The 19030-nt window shown below is 45.4% G+C and overlaps 1 protein-coding gene across 7 annotated transcripts in view; it reads left to right on the top strand.

Annotated features, from left to right (window-relative positions):
* The window catches only part of ncapg (non-SMC condensin I complex, subunit G), a 67956-nt gene that overhangs the window by 7178 nt on the left and 41748 nt on the right, over window positions 1–19030 (top strand). For all 7 annotated transcript variants that reach the window (XM_090188705.1, XM_090188700.1, XM_090188706.1 and 4 more), the window contains exons 7-11: window positions 2090–2282; window positions 3408–3557; window positions 12391–12531; window positions 15595–15718; window positions 15847–15933. In XM_090188705.1, coding sequence (XP_090044831.1) covers window positions 2090–2282; window positions 3408–3557; window positions 12391–12531; window positions 15595–15718; window positions 15847–15933 — 695 coding nt within the window. The remainder of the gene's footprint in view (window positions 1–2089; window positions 2283–3407; window positions 3558–12390; window positions 12532–15594; window positions 15719–15846; window positions 15934–19030) is intronic.

Genomic DNA, 19030 nt, shown 5'->3' with positions numbered 1-19030 from the left:
CTGTTTACCTCGTCGGCTAGTTGCTCTGTTTACCTCGTCGGCTTGTACAGTACCTCATAATGACATCATAATACCTCATAATGACATCACAATACCTCATAATGACATCACAATACCTCATAATGACAAAGCAAGAACAGGTTTAGACATTTATTTTTTTAATTTTTTTAATTTTACCCCCTTTTCTCCCCAATTTCCTGGTATCCAATTGTTGTAGTAGCTACTATCTTGTCTCATCGCTACAACTCCCGTATGGGCTCGGGAGAGACGAAGGTTGAAAGTCATGCGTCCTCCGATACACAACCCAACCAAGCCGCACTGCTTCTTAACACAGCACGCATCCAACCCGGAAGCCAGCCGCACCAATGTGCCGGAGGAAACACCGTGCACCTGGCCACCTTGGTTAGCGCACACTGCGCCCAGCCCGCCACAGGAGTCGCTGGTGCGCGATGAGACAAGGACACCCCTACCGACCAAGCCCTCCCTAACCCGGGCGACGCTAGGCCAATTGTGCGTCGCCCCACGGACCTCCCGGTCGCGGCCGGTTACGACAGAGCCTGGGCGCAAACCCAGGGACTCTGATGGCACAGCTGGCGCTGCAGTACAGCGCCCTTAACCACTGCGCCACCCGGGAGGCCCGGTTTAGACATTTTTTTACATTTATGTGGCTGGCTGCCTGGACAAACTGAGAAATCGTGGGAGAAGGGCCTTGGTCAGGGAGGTGACCAAGAACCGGATGGTCACTCTGACAGAGCTCCAGAGTTCCTCTGTGGAGATGGGAGAACCTTCCAGAAGGACAGCCATCTCTGCAGCACTCCAGTCCTTTATGGTAGAGTGGCCAGACGGTAGCCACTCTCCTCAGTAGAAGGCACATGACAGCCCGCTTGGAGTTTGCCAAAAGGCACCGTAAGGACTCAGATCATGAGAAACAAGATTCTCTAGTCTGATGAAACCAAGATTGAACTCTTTGACCTGAATGCCAAGCGTCAAGTCTGGAGGAAACCTGGCACCATCCCTACGGTGAAGCATGGTGGTGGCACCGTCCCTACAGTGAAGCATGGCGGTGGCAGCATTGTGCTGTGGGGTTGTTTTTTAGCGGTAGGGACTGGGAGACTAGTCAGGATCGAGGGAAGGATGAACAGAAGCGCTCAGGACCTCAGACTAGGGCGAAGGTTCACCTTCCAACAGGACCCTAAGCACACAGCCAAGACAATGCAGGAATGGCTTCGGGACAAGTCTCTGAATGTCCTTGAGTGGCTCAGCCAGAGCCCGGACTTGAACCCGATCAAACATTTCTGAAGAGACCTGAAAATAGCTGTGCAGTGACCCTCCCCATCCAACCTGACAGAGCTTGAGAGGATCTGCAGAGATGAATGGGAGAAACTCCCCCAATACAGGTGTACCAAGCTTGTAGCGTCATGCCCATGAAGACTCGAGACCAACCATCCTCCAGGACATTCCAGGAGAGCTATTGGGTGTGCAGGCTTGCAACAGGACCTTGATAAGAAGACTCGAGACCAACCATCCTCTATCAGTGGGGGGGGGGGGGGTTTAAACACTACACTGTAAAAAGAACAGCCGTCAACAGGACCTTGATAAGAAGACTGTTTGAACAGGGCTGGATCAAAAGCCTGCACACCCAGCATCTCTCCAGATGAAGGGTTTATTACAGCAGCCTATCAGTGCAGTGTTTACTTTGGGGGGTGGTTTAAGTGCCTTGCTCAAGGGCACAACGGCAGATGTAATACATGGGATCAGAGAGCAGCAGCCTTCCATTGTTAATACCAGTGATAATAATTAAGGGTTTCATATGACAGCATTTTCAGTCATGGTTTTGGCCCATGGCGTTGTTGTTCGAACAAGGCGCGGGCGCGTCGTCCAGGTTTGGCCGGTGGTAGGCCGTCATTGTAAATAATAATTTGTTCTTAATTTAACTGACTTGCCGAGTTAAATAAAGGTTAAATAAATGTAAAAAATAAAAATCGAGCAATTTTTTAGGGGGAGGAACCCCCTCTTGAACTCACCCCCCCCCCACCCTGCTATACATTTTTTTGGTGTGTGTCTATAACTCTGTGTGTCTGTGTTGTAGAATCGGTGAGGGAGGTGGTGCAGGTCCGTCTCCTCCCAGCCTGGCTGAATCTTCTCCAGGGTGATGTGTTGGAGCTGTTACACAAACTGGATGTAGAGAACTGCTCTCAGACCGCCCTGGACACACTGACCGCTCTGTTCACACACACACCTCAGGACCAGCTGCTCCACCACCGCCTTCAGCTGGACGACAGGTACACACACACACACACACACACACACACCGCCCTGGACACACTGACCGCTCTGTTCACACACACACCTCAGGACCAGCTGCTCCACCACCGCCTTCAGCTGGACGACAGGTACACACACACACACACACACACACACACACATCGCCCTGGACACACTGACCGCTCTGTTCACACACACACCTCAGGACCAGCTGCTCCACCACCGCCTTCAGCTGGACGACAGGTACACACACACACACACACACCGCCCTGGACACACCGCCCTGGACACACTGACCGCTCTGTTCACACACACACACCTCAGGACCAGCTGCTCCACCACCGCCTTCAGCTGGACGACAGGTACACACACACACACACACACACACCGCCCTGGACACACTGACCGCTCTGTTCACACACACACCTCAGGACCAGCTGCTCCACCACCGCCTTCAGCTGGACGACAGGTACACACACACACACACACACACACACACACACACATCGCCCTGGACACACTGACCGCTCTGTTCACACACACACACACACACACACACACACACACACACACACACACCGCCCTGGACACACTGACCGCTCTGTTCACACACACACCTCAGGACCAGCTGCTCCGCCTTCAGCTGGACAACAGGTATACACACACACACGGCTGGCTGGCTGTCTGACCGGCTGGCTGCCTGTCTGACCGGCTGGCTGGCTGTCTGACCGGCTGGCTGGCTGTCTGACCGGCTGGCTGCCTGTCTGACCGGCTGGCTGGCTGTCTGACCGGCTGGCTGGCTGTCTGACCGGCTGGCTGGCTGTCTGACCGGCTGTCTGACCGGCTGCCTGTCTGACCGGCTGGCTGGCTGTCTGACCGGCTGGCTGCCTGTCTGACCGGCTGGCTGCCTGTCTGACCGGCTGGCTGCCTGTCTGACCGGCTGGCTGCCTGTCTGACCGGCTGGCCGGCCGTCTGACCGGCTGGCTGGCTGGCTGTCTGACCGGCTGGCTGCCTGTCTGACCGCCTGGCTGCCTGTCTGACCGGCTGGCCGGCCGTCTGACCGGCTGGCTGGCTGCCTGTCTGACCGCCTGGCTGGCAGGCTATCTGACTGACTCTCACACACTGACTGTGTCTGTCTGTAGGATGCTGGTCCCGGCTGGGTCTCTGTCCTGTGAGAGCGTGTTGTACTGGAGAGCTCTGTGTGAGTTCGTTAAGACTAAAGGGGATGAAGGCGAGGAGATGTTGGAGAAGCTGCTGCCCGAGGCTGCTACCTTCGCTGAGTACCTCTACGGGTAAGACCACCACTACATCACCCTGACTTCGGGTAAGACCACCACTACACCCCATACACCACCCTGACTACGGGTAAGACCACCACTACATCACCCTGACTTCGGGTAAGACCACCACTACACCCCATACACCACCCTGACTACGGGTAAGACCACCACTACATCCTATACATCACCCTGACTACGGGTAAGACCACCACTACATCACCCTGACTACGGGTAAGACCACCACTACATCCCATACACCACCCTGACTACGGGTAAGACCACCACTACACCCCATACACCACCCTGACTACAGGTAAGACCACCACTACATCCCCCTGACTACGGGTAAGACCACCACTACACCCCATACACCACCCTGACTACGGGTAAGACCACCACTACACCCCATACACCACCCTGACTACGGGTAAGACCACCACTACACCCCATACACCACCCTGACTACGGGTAAGACCACCACTACATCCCCCTGACTACGGGTAAGACCACCACTACACCCCATACACCACCCTGACTACGGGTAAGACCACCACTACACCCCATACATCACCCTGACTTCGGGTAAGACCACCACTACACCCCATACACCACCCTGACTACGGGTAAGACCACCACTACACCCCATACACCACCCTGACTACGGGTAAGACCACCACTACACCCCATACATCACCCTGACTTCGGGTAAGACCACCACTACACCCCATACACCACCCTGACTACGGGTAAGACCACCACTACACCCCATACACCACCCTGACTACGGGTAAGACCACCACTACACCCCATACACCACCCTGACTACGGGTAAGACCACCACTACACCCCATACACCACCCTGACTACGGGTAAGACCCCCACTACACCCCATACACCACCCTGACTACGGGTAAGACCACCACTACACCCCATACACCACCCTGACTACGGGTAAGACCACCACTACACCCCATACACCACCCTGACTACGGGTAAGACCACCACTACATCCCATACACCACCCTGACTACGGGTAAGACCACCACTACATCACCCTGACTACGGGTAAGACCCCCACTACATCCCATACATCACCCCGACTACGGGTAAGACCCCCACTACACCCCATACATCACCCCGACTACGGGTAAGACCCCCACTACATCCCATACACCACCCTGACTACGGGTAAGACCACCACTACATCACCCTGACTACGGGTAAGACCACCACTACATCCCCCTGACTACGGGTAAGACCACCACTACACCCCATACATCACCCTGACTTCGGGTAAGACCACCACTACACCCCATACACCACCCTGACTACGGGTAAGACCACCACTACACCCCATACACCACCCTGACTACGGGTAAGACCACCACTACACCCCATACATCACCCTGACTTCGGGTAAGACCACCACTACACCCCATACACCACCCTGACTACGGGTAAGACCACCACTACACCCCATACACCACCCTGACTACGGGTAAGACCACCACTACACCCCATACACCACCCTGACTACGGGTAAGACCACCACTACACCCCATACACCACCCTGACTACGGGTAAGACCACCACTACATCCCCCTGACTACGGGTAAGACCACCACTACATCCCATACACCACCCTGACTACGGGTAAGACCCCCACTACACCCCATACACCACCCTGACTACGGGTAAGACCACCACTACATCCCCCTGACTACGGGTAAGACCACCACTACATCCCATACACCACCCTGATTACGGGTAAGACCACCACTACACCCCATACACCACCCTGACTACGGGTAAGACCACCACTACATCCCATACACCACCCTGACTACGGGTAAGACCACCACTACATCACCCTGACTACGGGTAAGACCCCCACTACATCCCATACATCACCCCGACTACGGGTAAGACCCCCACTACACCCCATACATCACCCCGACTACGGGTAAGACCCCCACTACATCCCATACACCACCCTGACTACGGGTAAGACCACCACTACATCACCCTGACTACGGGTAAGACCCCCACTACATCCCATACATCACCCCGACTACGGGTAAGACCCCCACTACACCCCATACATCACCCCGACTACGGGTAAGACCCCCACTACATCCCATACACCACCCTGACTACGGGTAAGACCACCACTACATCACCCTGACTACGGGTAAGACCCCCAATACATCCCATACATCACCCCGACTACGGGTAAGACCCCCACTACACCCCATACATCACCCCGACTACGGGTAAGACCACCACTACATCACCCTGACTACGGGTAAGACCACCACTACATCACCCTGACTACGGGTAAGACCACCACTACATCACCCTGACTACGGGTAAGACCACCACTACATCACCCTGACTACGGGTAAGACCACCACTACATCACCCTGACTACGGGTAAGACCACCACTACATCATCCTGACTACGGGTAATACCACCACTACACCACCCTGACTACGGGTAATACCACCACTATATCACCCTGACTACATCACATGTCAACTTTTCCTACCCTCTCCTGTATGTACCTCTAGCCAGTACCCCCCCCAACCCTCCTGTATGTACCTCTAGCCAGTACCCCCCCAACCCTTTCCCAGGGTACATCTTTCCCTACCCTCTCCTGTATGTACCTCTAGCCAGTACCCCCCCCAACCCTTTCCCAGGGTACATCTTACCCTACCCTCTCCTGTATGTACCTCTAGCCAGTACCCCCCCAACCCTTTCCCAGAGTACCTCAGTGTTGCTAGTCGTGGAATACATCAAATCCTTGGACAGGCTTGGGTGTATTGGAGGAGAGGTTTGGGGAAACACTGACTCTAGTCTGTCGTCAGTCTATAGGACCAGTATTTTAAGACTAGTCCTAGTGATATCTAGACTGGAAGCATGTAGGTAGACTGTAGAGATGTTAGGGTCAGTTGTAACAGACGGATGGGAGATGTCTGAAGTCCGTAACTAGCAGAACTCAAACTAGCTCTGAGAAAAGTGACGATGGTTCCTGTGTTGAATGTTTCAACCCTCCGCTGTGCCTGTGGTCACAAAGAGGCTCCGAGTAGGATCAGACTACCATCCGTTTGGACCGGATCAGTACTCTGACGTTGTGTCCCCTGTCTCAGGGTAGGAGTTCTGATCTAGGATCAGTTTGGACCGGATCAGTACTCTGACGTTGTGTCCCCTGTCTCAGGGTAGGAGTTCTGATCTAGGATCAGTTTGGCCTGTTAGATTCTAGTGATATGGACCGGATCAGCACTCCTCCTCTGAGCCTCTTTGTGAATACAGTCCATTGTCTCCCATCTGTTCTCTCTAGATATGTGAAGGGCCTGCCAGTGCTGTCTGCCAACCAGAGAAACATTGCTACTAGGTGTGTCCAGACAGTGTAGTAGTGTAGTGTTAACATGTTATAACAGGTATATGAAGGCAGTGTAGTGTTAACATGTTATAACTGATATATGAAGGCAGTGTAGTGTTAACATGTTATAACTGGTATATACCTACATTATTATTAACATGTTATTACTGGTATATGAAGGCAGTGTAGTGTTAACATGTTATAACTGATGTATACCTACCTACATTAACATGTTATAACTGATGTATACCTACATTAACATATTATAACAGGTATATGAAGACAGTGTAGTGTTAACATGTTATAACTGGTATATGAAGGCAGTGTAGTGTTAACATGTTATAACTGGCATATGAAGGCAGTGTAGTGTTAACATGTTATAACTGATGTATACCTACATTAACATGTTATAACTGGTATATACCTACATTATTATTAACATATTATAACAGGTATATGAAGGCAGTGTAGTAGTGTTAACATGTTATAACTGATGTATACCTACATTAACATGTTATAACAGGTTATAACTGATGTATACCTACATTAACATTCTATAACTGGCATATGAAGGCAGTGTAGTGTTAACATGTTATAACTGGTATATGACGGCAGTGTAGTAGTGTTAACATGTTATAACTGATGTATACCTACATTAACATGTTATAACAGGTTATAACTGATGTATACCTACATTAACATGTTATAACTGGCATATGAAGGCAGTGTAGTGTTAACATGTTATAACTGATGTATACCTACATTAACATGTTATAACTGGAATATGAAGGCAGTGTAGTAGTGTTAACATGTTATAACTGATGTATACCTACATTAACATGTTATAACAGGTATATGAAGACAGTGTGGTGTTAACATGTTATAACTGGTTATGAAGACAGTGTGGTGTTAACATGTTATAACTGATATATACCTACATTAACATGTTATAACAGGTTATAACTGATGTATACCTACATTATTGTATTATAACAGGTATATGAAGGCAGTGTAGTGTTAACATGTTATAACAGGTATTTGAAGGCAGTGTAGTGTTAACATGTTATAACAGGTATATGAACGCAGTGTAGTGTTAACATGTTATAACAGGTATATGATGCAGTGTAGTGTTAACATGTTATAACTGATATATACCTACATTAATGTATTATAACAGGTATATGAAGGCAGTGTAGTGTTAACATGTTATAACTGATGTATACCTACATTAACATGTTATAACTGGTATATGAAGACAGTGTAGTGTTAACATGTTATAACTGATATATACCTACATTATTATTAACATGTTATAACTGATGTATACCTACATTAACATGTTATAACTGGTATGTGAAGGCAGTGTAGTAGTGTTAACATGTTATAACTGGTATATGAAGACAGTGTAGTAGTGTTAACATGTTATAACTGGCATATGAAGACAGTGTAGTAGTGTTAACATGTTATAACTGATGTATACCTACATTAACATGTTATAACTGGTATATGAAGACAGTGTAGTAGTGTTAACATGTTATAACTGATGTATACCTACATTAACGTATTATAACTGGTATATGAAGGCAGTGTAGTGTTAACATGTTATAACTGATGTATACCTACATTAACATGTTATAACTGGTATATGAAGGCAGTGTAGTGTTAACATGTAATAACTGGTATATGAAGACAGTGTAGTAGTGTTAACATGTTATAACTGATGTATACCTACATTAACATGTTATAACTGGTATATACCTACATTATTATTAACATATTATAACAGGTATATGAAGGCAGTGTAGTAGTGTTAACATGTTATAACTGATGTATACCTACATTAACATGTTATAACAGGTTATAACTGATGTATACCTACATTAACATGTTATAACTGGCATATGAAGGCAGTGTAGTGTTAACATGTTATAACTGGTATATGACGGCAGTGTAGTAGTGTTAACATGTTATAACTGATGTATACCTACATTAACATGTTATAACAGGTTATAACTGATGTATACCTACATTAACATGTTATAACTGGCATATGAAGGCAGTGTAGTGTTAACATGTTATAACTGGTATATGAAGGCAGTGTAGTAGTGTTAACATGTTATAACTGATGTATACCTACATTAACATGTTATAACTGGCATATGAAGGCAGTGTAGTGTTAACATGTTATAACTGGTATATGAAGGCAGTCTAGTGTTAACATGTTATAACTGATGTATACCTACATTAACATGTTATAACTGGTATATGAAGGCAGTGTAGTAGTGTTAACATGTTATAACTGATGTATACCTACATTAACATGTTATAACTGGCATATGAAGGCAGTGTAGTGTTAACATGTTATAACTGATGTATACCTACATTAACATGTTATAACTGGAATATGAAGGCAGTGTAGTAGTGTTAACATGTTATAACTGATGTATACCTACATTAACATGTTATAACAGGTATATGAAGACAGTGTGGTGTTAACATGTTATAACTGGTATATGAAGACAGTGTGGTGTTAACATGTTATAACTGATATATACCTACATTAATGTATTATAACAGGTATATGAAGGCAGTGTAGTGTTAACATGTTATAACTTATGTATACCTACATTAACGTGTTATAACTGGTATATGAATTCAGTGTAGTAGTGTTAACATGTTATAACTGATGTATACCTACATTAACATGTTATAACTGGTATATGAAGGCAGTGTAGTAGTGTTAACATGTTATAACTGGCATGTGAAGACAGTGTAGTAGTGTTAACATGTTATAACTGATGTATACCTACATTAACATGTTATAACTGGTATATGAAGACAGTGTAGTAGTGTTAACATGTTATAACTGATGTATACCTACATTAATGTATTATAACTGGTATATGAAGGCAGTGTAGTGTTAACATGTTATAACTGGTATATGAAGACAGTGTAGTAGTGTTAACATGTTATAACTGGTATATGAAGGCAGTGTAGTGTTAACATGTTATAACTGGTATATGAAGACAGTGTAGTAGTGTTAACATGTTATAACTGATGTATACCTACATTAACATGTTATAACTGGTATATGAAGGCAGTGTAGTAGTGTTAACATGTTATAACTGATGTATATTTTGTACACTCCATGTATAACTGATATTTAACTATGTAGTATGTGGACACCCCTTCAAATTAGTGTATTATTTTTCAGCCACACCGGTTGCTGACAGGTGTATAAAAAAAACACACAGCCATGCAATCTCCATAGACAAACACTGGCAGTAGAATGGCCTCACTGAAGAGCTCAGTGACTTTCAATGTGACACTGTCATAGGATGCCACTTTTTCCAACAAGTCAGTTTGTCAAATTTCTGCCCTGCTAGAGCTTCCCCCGGTCAACTGTAAGTGCTGTTATTGTGAAGTGGAGACATCTAGGAGCAACAACGGCTCAACCGCGAAGTGGTAGACCGCACAAGCTCACAGAACGGGAACACTCCGTGTTGAAGCGCGTAAAAATTGTCTGTCCTCGCTTGCAACACTTAATACCGAGTTCCAAACAGCCTCTGGAAGCAGCTTCGGCACAAGAGCTGTTCGTCGGGAGCTTCATGAATTGGGTTTCCATGGGTTTCCTGGGCCGTGCAGCCGCACACAAGCCTAAGATCACCATACGCAATGCCATGCGCCATTGGACTCTGGAGCGGTGGAAACGCGTTCTCTGGAGAATCACGCTTCACCATCTGGCAGTCCGACAGACGAATCTGGGTTTGGCAGATGCCAGGAGAACGCTACCTGCCCCGAATGCATAGTGCCAACTGTAAAGTTTGGTGGAGGAGGAATAATGGTCCGGGGTGTTTTTTAAATGATTCGAGCCCCTTAGTTCCAGTGAAGGGAAATCTTATCGCTACAGCATACAATGACATTCTAGACGATTCTGTGATTCCAACTTGGTGGCAACAGTTGCCTATTTCAGCATGACAATGCCCCGAGCATAAAGCGAGGTCCATACAGACATGGTTTGTAGACATCGGTGTGGAAGAACTTAACTGCACAGAGTCCTGACCTCAACCCAATCGAACACCTTTGGGATGAATTGGAAAGCCTACTGCAGGGCCAGGCCTAATCGCCCCCAACATCAGTACCCTTTTGGAATGAGATGCTGGATGAGCAGTTGTCCACATACCTTTTGGTTATGTAGTGTCTGTGTGTGTGTGTGGTGTGTGTGTGGTGTGTGTATAACATGTAGATATGTCAAGGTAGCCTGGGTGCCAGTCAGTTTGTGCTCTCTTGCCAACTCCTAATGGATTTCATGGCATGACACTGCGTGTGAAGTGTTAACTATTATTACTGTGTAATACCAGGTATATGAAGTGTTATAACTAATGTGTAATACCAGGTATATGAAGCGTTATAACTATTACTGTGTAATACCAGGTATATGAAGTGGTATAACTATTACTGTGTAATACCAGGTAAATGAAGTGTTATAACTAATGTGTAATACCAGGTATATGAAGTGTTATAACTAATGTGTAATACCAGGTATATGAAGCGTTATAACTATTACTGTGTAATACCAGGTATATGAAGTGTTATAACTATTACTGTGTAATACCAGGTATATGAAGTGTTATAACTAAGGTGTAATCCAGGTATATGAAGCGTTAGAACTAATGTTTAATACCAGGTATATGAAGTGTTATAACTAATGTGTGATACCGGGTATGGTAACTGTTATTACTGTGTGATACCGGGTATGGTAACTGTTATTACTGTGTGATACCGGGTATGGTAACTGTTATTACTGTTATAATACCGGGTATGGTAACTGTTATTACTGTGTGATACCGGGTATGGTAACTGTTATTACTGTTATAATACCGGGTATGGTAATTGTTATTACTGTGTGATACCGGGTATGGTAACTGTTATTACTGTGTGATACCGGGTATGGTAATTGTTATTACTGTGTGATACCGGGTATGGTAACTGTTATTACTGTGTGATACCGGGTATGGTAACTGTTATTACTGTTATAATACCGGGTATGGTAATTGTTATTACTGTGTGATACCGGGTATGGTAACTGTTATTACTGTGTAATACCGGGTATGGTAACTGTTATTACTGTGTGATACCGGGTATGGTAACTGTTATTACTGTTATAATACCGGGTATGGTAATTGTTATTACTGTGTAATACCGGGTATGGTAACTGTTATTACTGTGTAATACCGGGTATGGTAACTGTTATTACTGTGTGATACCGGGTATGGTAACTGTTATTACTGTGTAATACCGGGTATGGTAACTGTTATTACTGTGTGATACCGGGTATGGTAACTGTTATTACTGTGTAATACCGGGTATGGTAACTGTTATTACTGTGTGATACCGGGTATGGTAACTGTTATTACTGTGTGATACCGGGTATGGTAATTGTTATTACTGTGTAACACCAGGTATGTGAAGTGTGTCCCGGTGTTGTCTGAAGAGCAGAAAGGAGACTTTGCTCAGCTGGAGCTGGTGATGACTAAAGAGTTCATCTCTCAACAACTCATCCACCTCACTGGCTGTCTGGATACCAATGAAGAGGGAGGAAGGTGAGAGGGGGGGTGGGTGGGTGATGGGAGGTGGGGATGGGTGAGAGAGGTGGAGGAGGAGGGGATGGGTGAGAGAGGAGGAGGTGGTGGCTGAGAGAGGTGGAGGAGGAGGAGGTGGCTGAGAGAGATGGAGGAGGAGGAGGTGGCTGAGAGAGGTGGAGGAGGTGGGTGAGAGAGGTAGAGGGGGGGTGGATGGGTGAGAGAGGATGGGGGGTGGATGTGTGTGAGAGGAGGAGGGGGTGGGTGAGAGAGGTAGAGGGGGGGTGGATGGGTGAGAGGTGGAGGGGATGGGTGAGAGGGGTGGAGGAGGAGGGGATGGGTGAGAGAGGAGGTGGTGGCTGAGAGAGGTGGAGGAGGAGGAGGTGGCTGAGAGAGATGGAGGAGGAGGAGGTGGCTGAGAGAGGTGGAGGAGGTGGGTGAGAGAGGTAGAGGGGGGGTGGATGGGTGAGAGAGGAGGAGGGGTGGATGAGTGAGAGAGGAGGAGGGGGTGGGTGAGAGAGGTAGAGGGGGGGTGGATGGGTGAGAGAGGTAGAGGGGGGGTGGATGGGTGAGAGGTGGAGGGGATGGGTGAGAGGAGGTGATGGGTGAGAGAGGTGGAAGAGGAGGTGGTGGGTGAGAGAGGTGGAAGAGGAGGTGGTGGGTGAGAGAGGAGGAGGAGATGGTTGGGGGAGGTGGAGGAGTAGAGGATGGTTGGGGGAGGTAATGTAGCCATCAGTGGTTGAGTTCGTGCCTGACTACATAACAGACGCCTGGATAGATATTTAACACCTCACATGATGTAGTAATCTGATCTCTTAACATATCAACTAATCACCTCACATAGTAATCTGATCTCTCTAACATATCAACTAATCACCTCACATAGTAATCTGATCTCTTTAACATATCAACTAATCACCTCACATAGTAATCTGATCTCTTTAACATATCAACTAATCACATCACATAGTAATCTGATCTCTAACATATCAACTAATCACCTCACATAGTAATCTGATCTCTAACATATCAACTAATCACCTCACATAGTAATCTGATCTATTTAACATATCAACTAATCACCTCACATAGTAATCTGATCTCTAACATATCAACTAATCACCTCACATAGTAATCTGATCTCTTAACATATCAACTAATCACCTCACATAGTAATCTGATCTCTAACATATCAACTAATCACCTCACATAGTAATCTGATCTCTCTAACATATCAACTAATCACATCACATAGTAATCTGATCTCTAACATATCAACTAATCACCTCACATAGTAATCTGATCTCTCTAACATATCAACTAATCACATCACATGATACAGTAATCTGATCTCTCTAACATATCAACTAATCACATCACCTCACATAGTAATCTGATCTCTTAACATATCAACTAATCACCTCACATAGTAATCTGATCTCTTAACATATCAACTAATCACATCACATGATACAGTAATCTGATCTCTCTAACATATCAACTAATCACATCACCTCACATAGTAATCTGATCTCTTAACATATCAACTAATCACCTCACATAGTAATCTGATCTCTTAACATATCAACTAATCACATCACATGATACAGTAATCTGATCTCTAACATATCAACTAATCACCTCACATGATACAGTAATCTGATCTCTTAACATATCAACTAATCACCTCACATGATACAGTAATCTGATCTCTTAACATATCAACTAATCACCTCACATAGTAATCTGATCTCTTAACATATCAACTAATCACCTCACATAGTAATCTGATCTCTTAACATATCAACTAATCACGTCACATAGTAATCTGATCTATTAACATATCAACTAATCACCTCACATAGTAATCTGATCTCTAACATATCAACTAATCACATCACATAGTAATCTGATCTCTAACATATCAACTAATCACCTCACACAGTAATCTGATCTATTAACTAATCACCTCACCTAGTAATCTGATCTATTAACTAATCACCTCACATAGTAATCTGATCTATCAACTAATCACCTCACATAGTAATCTGATCTCTTAACATATCAACTAATCACCTCACATGATACAGTAATCTGATCTCTTAACATATCAACTAATCACCTCACATAGTAATCTGATCTCTTAACATATCAACTAATCACCTCACATAGTAATCTGATCTCTTAACATATCAACTAATCACCTCACATAGTAATCTGATCTCTTAACATATCAACTAATCACCTCACATAGTAATCTGATCTATTAACTAATCACCTCACATAGTAATCTGATCTATTAACTAATCACCTCACATAGTAATCTGATCTATTAACTAATCACCTCACATAGTAATCTGATCTATTAACTAATCACCTCACATAGTAATCTGATCTATTAACTAATCACCTCACATAGTAATCTGATCTATTAACTAATCACCTCACATAGTAATCTGATCTATCAACATATCTCCTCACATAGTAATCTGATCTATTAACTAATCACCTCACATAGTAATCTGATCTATTAACTAATCACATCACATGATACAGTAATCTGATCTATTAACTAATCACATCACATGATACAGTAATCTGATCTATTAACTAATCACATCACATAGTAATCTGATCTATTAACTAATCACATCATATGATACAGTAATCTGATCTATTAACTAATCACATCACATGATACAGTAATCTGATCAAATGTTCATAAATGACCAGCATGGTCGAATAATAATAAGGCAGAACAGTTGAAACTGGAGCAGCAGCACGGTCAGGTGGACTGGGGACAGCAAGGAGTCATCATGTCAGGTATTCCTTGGGCATGGTCCATGATGTAGTAATCTGATCTATTTAACATGTCAGAAAACGACTCAGTCGATAACGTGGTACACAACCATTGGTTGATTCAACGACAGTGCGTCTAGTCGGGCAGGAAGTTAATCAGGTTTATCTTTCTCCTTGTATATGGTGCTACAGAAAGTGTTCATGTAACTCTGTGTGTGTGTGTGTGTGTGTGTGTGTGTGTGTGTGTGTGTGTGTGTGTGTGTGTGTGTGTGTGTGTGTGTGTAGGAAGCGTGTGGTGGCTGTGTTACAGGAGATGCTTGTCCTACCTCAGACTCCTCCCTCTCTGGTCTCTCTGCTGACGGAGAAACTACTGACCCTGATACCTGACGACCACAGACGCATTCAGACCGTAGGTTATACACACACACACACACACACACACACACACACACACACACACACACACACACACACACACACACACACAATAGATAAAGGTGTCGTGAAAGTGTTAACCTGTGTGTGTGCGCGTGCCAGGTGGCGGAGGTGATCTCGGAGGTGCGTGAGCCCATCGTCGTCAGACAGCCGCTGGATGAGAACGAGAACCGCAGGAAACAAGTTAAGGTATTCGCTCTGCTGTATCTCTCCTTTATTCTCTATCTAATCCTCCATCCCTCTCTCCATCCTCTTCCTCTTCCTCTCATCCCTACCTCTACCTCTCTCCATCCTCTACCTCTCCCTCTCTCTCCTTTATTCTCTATCTAATCCTCCATCCCTCTCTCCATCCTCTACCTCTTCCTCTCATCCCTACCTCTTACTCTCTCTACTCTTCCCTCTCTCCTTTACCTCTTCTCTATCTAATCCTCCATCCCTCCTCTTCTTTCTCTCCATCCTCTACCTCTCTCTCCTCTACCTCTCCCTCTCTCTCCTTTATTCTCTATCTAATCCTCCATCCCTCCTCTTCTTTCTCTCCATCCTCTGCCTCTCTCTCCTCTTCTCTCTCTCCTTTACCTCTCCCTCTCTCTCCTCTTCTCTCTCCTTTACCTCTCCCTCTCTCTCCTCTTTCTAATCCTTCATCCCTCTCTCCATCCTCTACCTCTCCTCTTCTCTATCTAATCCTCCATCCCTCCTCTTCCCTCTCCATCCTCTACCTCTCTCCTCTTCCCTCTCTCCTTTATTCTCTATCTAATCCTCCATCCCTCCTCTTCTTTCTCTCCATCCTCTACCTCTCTCTCCTCTTCTCTCTCTCCTTTACCTCTCCCTCTCTCTCCTCTTCTCTCTCTCCTTTACCTCTCCCTCTCTCTCCTCTTCTCTCTCTCCTTTACCTCTCCCTCTCTCTCCTCTTTCTAATCCTTCATCCCTCTCTCCATCCTCTACCTCTCCTCTTCTCTATCTAATCCTCCATCCCTCCTCTTCCCTCTCCATCCCTCCTCTTCCCTATCCATCCTCTACCTCTCTCTCCTCTTCCCTCTCTCCTTTATTCTCTATCTAATCCTCCATCCCTCCTCTTCTTTCTCTCCATCCTCTACCTCTCTCTCCTCTACCTCTTCCCTCTCTCTCCTTTACCTCTTCTCTATCTAATCCTCCATCCCTCTCTCCATCCTCTACCTCTTCCTCTCATCCATACCTCTTCCTCTCTCCTCTTCCCTCTCTCTCCTTTACCTCTTCTCTATCTAATCCTCCATCCCTCTCTCCATCCCTCTCTCTTCTCTACCCCTCTCTCCTTTACCTCTCCCTCTCTCCTTCCAGTTAGCGTATGTGAAGGTTTGTATCCTAGAGACTAATCATATCAAATGTTATTAGTCAGGTGTTTGGTAATCAGATGTTATTAGTCGGGTGTTTGGTAATCAGATGTTATTAGTCAGGTGTTTGGTAATCAGATGTTATTAGTCAGGTGTTTGGTAATCAGATGTTATTAGTCGGGTGTTTGGTAATCAGATGTTATTAGTCAGGTGTTTGGTAATCAGATGTTATTAGTCAGGTGTTTGGTAATCAGATGTTATTAGTCAGGTGTTTGGTAATCAGGTGTTATTAGTCAGGTGTTTGGTAATCTGATGTTATTAGTCAGGTGTTTGGTAATCAGATGTTATTAGTCAGGTGTTTGGTAATCAGATGTTATTAGTCAGGTGTTTGGTAATCTGATGTTATTAGTCAGGTGTTTGGTAATCAGATGTTATTAGTCAGGTGTTTGGTAATCTGATGTTATTAGTCAGGTGTTTGGTAATCAGATGTTATTAGTCAGGTGTTTGGTAATCAGATGTTATTAGTCAGGTGTTTGGTAATCAGATGTTATTAGTCAGGTGTTTGGTAATCAGATGTTATTAGTCAGGTGTTTGGTAATGAGATGTTATTAGGTGTTTGGTAATCAGATGTTATTAGTCAGGTGTTTGGTAATCAGATGTTATTAGTCAGGTGTTTGGTAATCAGATGTTATTAGTCAGGTGTTTGGTAATCAGATGTTATTAGTCAGGTGCTTGGTAATCAGATGTTATTAGTCAGGTGTTTGGTAATCAGATGTTATTAGTCAGGTGTTTGGTAATCTGATGTTATTAGTCAGGTGTTTGGTAATCAGATGTTATTAGGTGTTTGGTAATCAGATGTTATTAGTCAGGTGTTTGGTAATCAGATGTTATTAGTCAGGTGCTTGGTAATCAGATGTTATTAGTCAGGTGTTTGGTAATCAACAGATGTAGAGTAACATGCTGACTTTCGGGCCCCTTCCCAACAAAACAATAATGGAACAATAGAAACAGCAGGAATACATCCACAAGGCACTAAGACTGCATTCAATGAGCCAACAAGAAAAGGCTCACCCAGAGGTTGGTGCTCCTAGTAGCCTGGGGACTTCAATGCAGGGAAACTTTAAATCTGTTTTTTTCTTTTAACCAAATTTCTATCAGAGTTAAATGTGACAACAACTCTGGACCATCTTTACTCCACACACAGAGACGCATACAAAGCTCTCCCTCAACATTCACAAGGCCGCGGGGCCAGACTGATTTCCAGGACGAGCTGACCAACTGTGTAAGAGAGAGTGTCTTCCCTATCCCGAGTCTGTAATGCCAACATGTTTTAAGCAGATCACCATATAGTCCCTGTGCCCAAGAACTCTAAAGTAGCCTGCCTAAATGACCTCCGACCCATCGCACACACGTCTGTAGTCATGAAATGCTTTGAAAGGCTGTTCATGACTCACATCAACACCATTATCCCAGAAACCCTGGACCGGAGGTGCACAATTGGCGGAACCTCGGCCCTGGACCGGGTGATCTGTCTGGACCACCGGGTGATCTGTCTGGACCACCGGGTGATCTGTCTGGACCGAGTGATCTGTCTGGACCACCGGGTGATCTATCTGGACCACCGGGTGATCTGTCTGGACCACCGAGTGATCTGTCTGGACCACCGAGTGATCTGTCTGGACCACCGAGTGATCTGTCTGGACCACCGGGTGATCTGTCTGGACCACCGGGTGATCTGTCTGGACCACCGGGTGATCTGTCTGGACCACCGGGTGATCTGTCTGGACCGAGTGATCTGTCTGGACCACCGGGTGATCTGTCTGGACCACCGGGTGATCTGTCTGGACCACCGGGTGATCTGTCTGGACCACCGGGTGATCTGTCTGGACCGAGTGATCTGTCTGGACCACCGAGTGATCTGTCTGGACCACCGAGTTATCTGTCTGGACCACCGAGTGATCTGTCTGGACCACCGAGTG

This window comes from Oncorhynchus mykiss, chromosome 10, assembly GCF_057628025.1.
Source record: "Oncorhynchus mykiss isolate SJ-2025 chromosome 10, ASM5762802v1, whole genome shotgun sequence".
Taxonomy (NCBI): Eukaryota; Metazoa; Chordata; class Actinopteri; order Salmoniformes; family Salmonidae; genus Oncorhynchus; species Oncorhynchus mykiss.
Note: the sequence above shows the minus strand (reverse complement) of the source record. Positions and strands in the feature narration are given on the sequence as shown.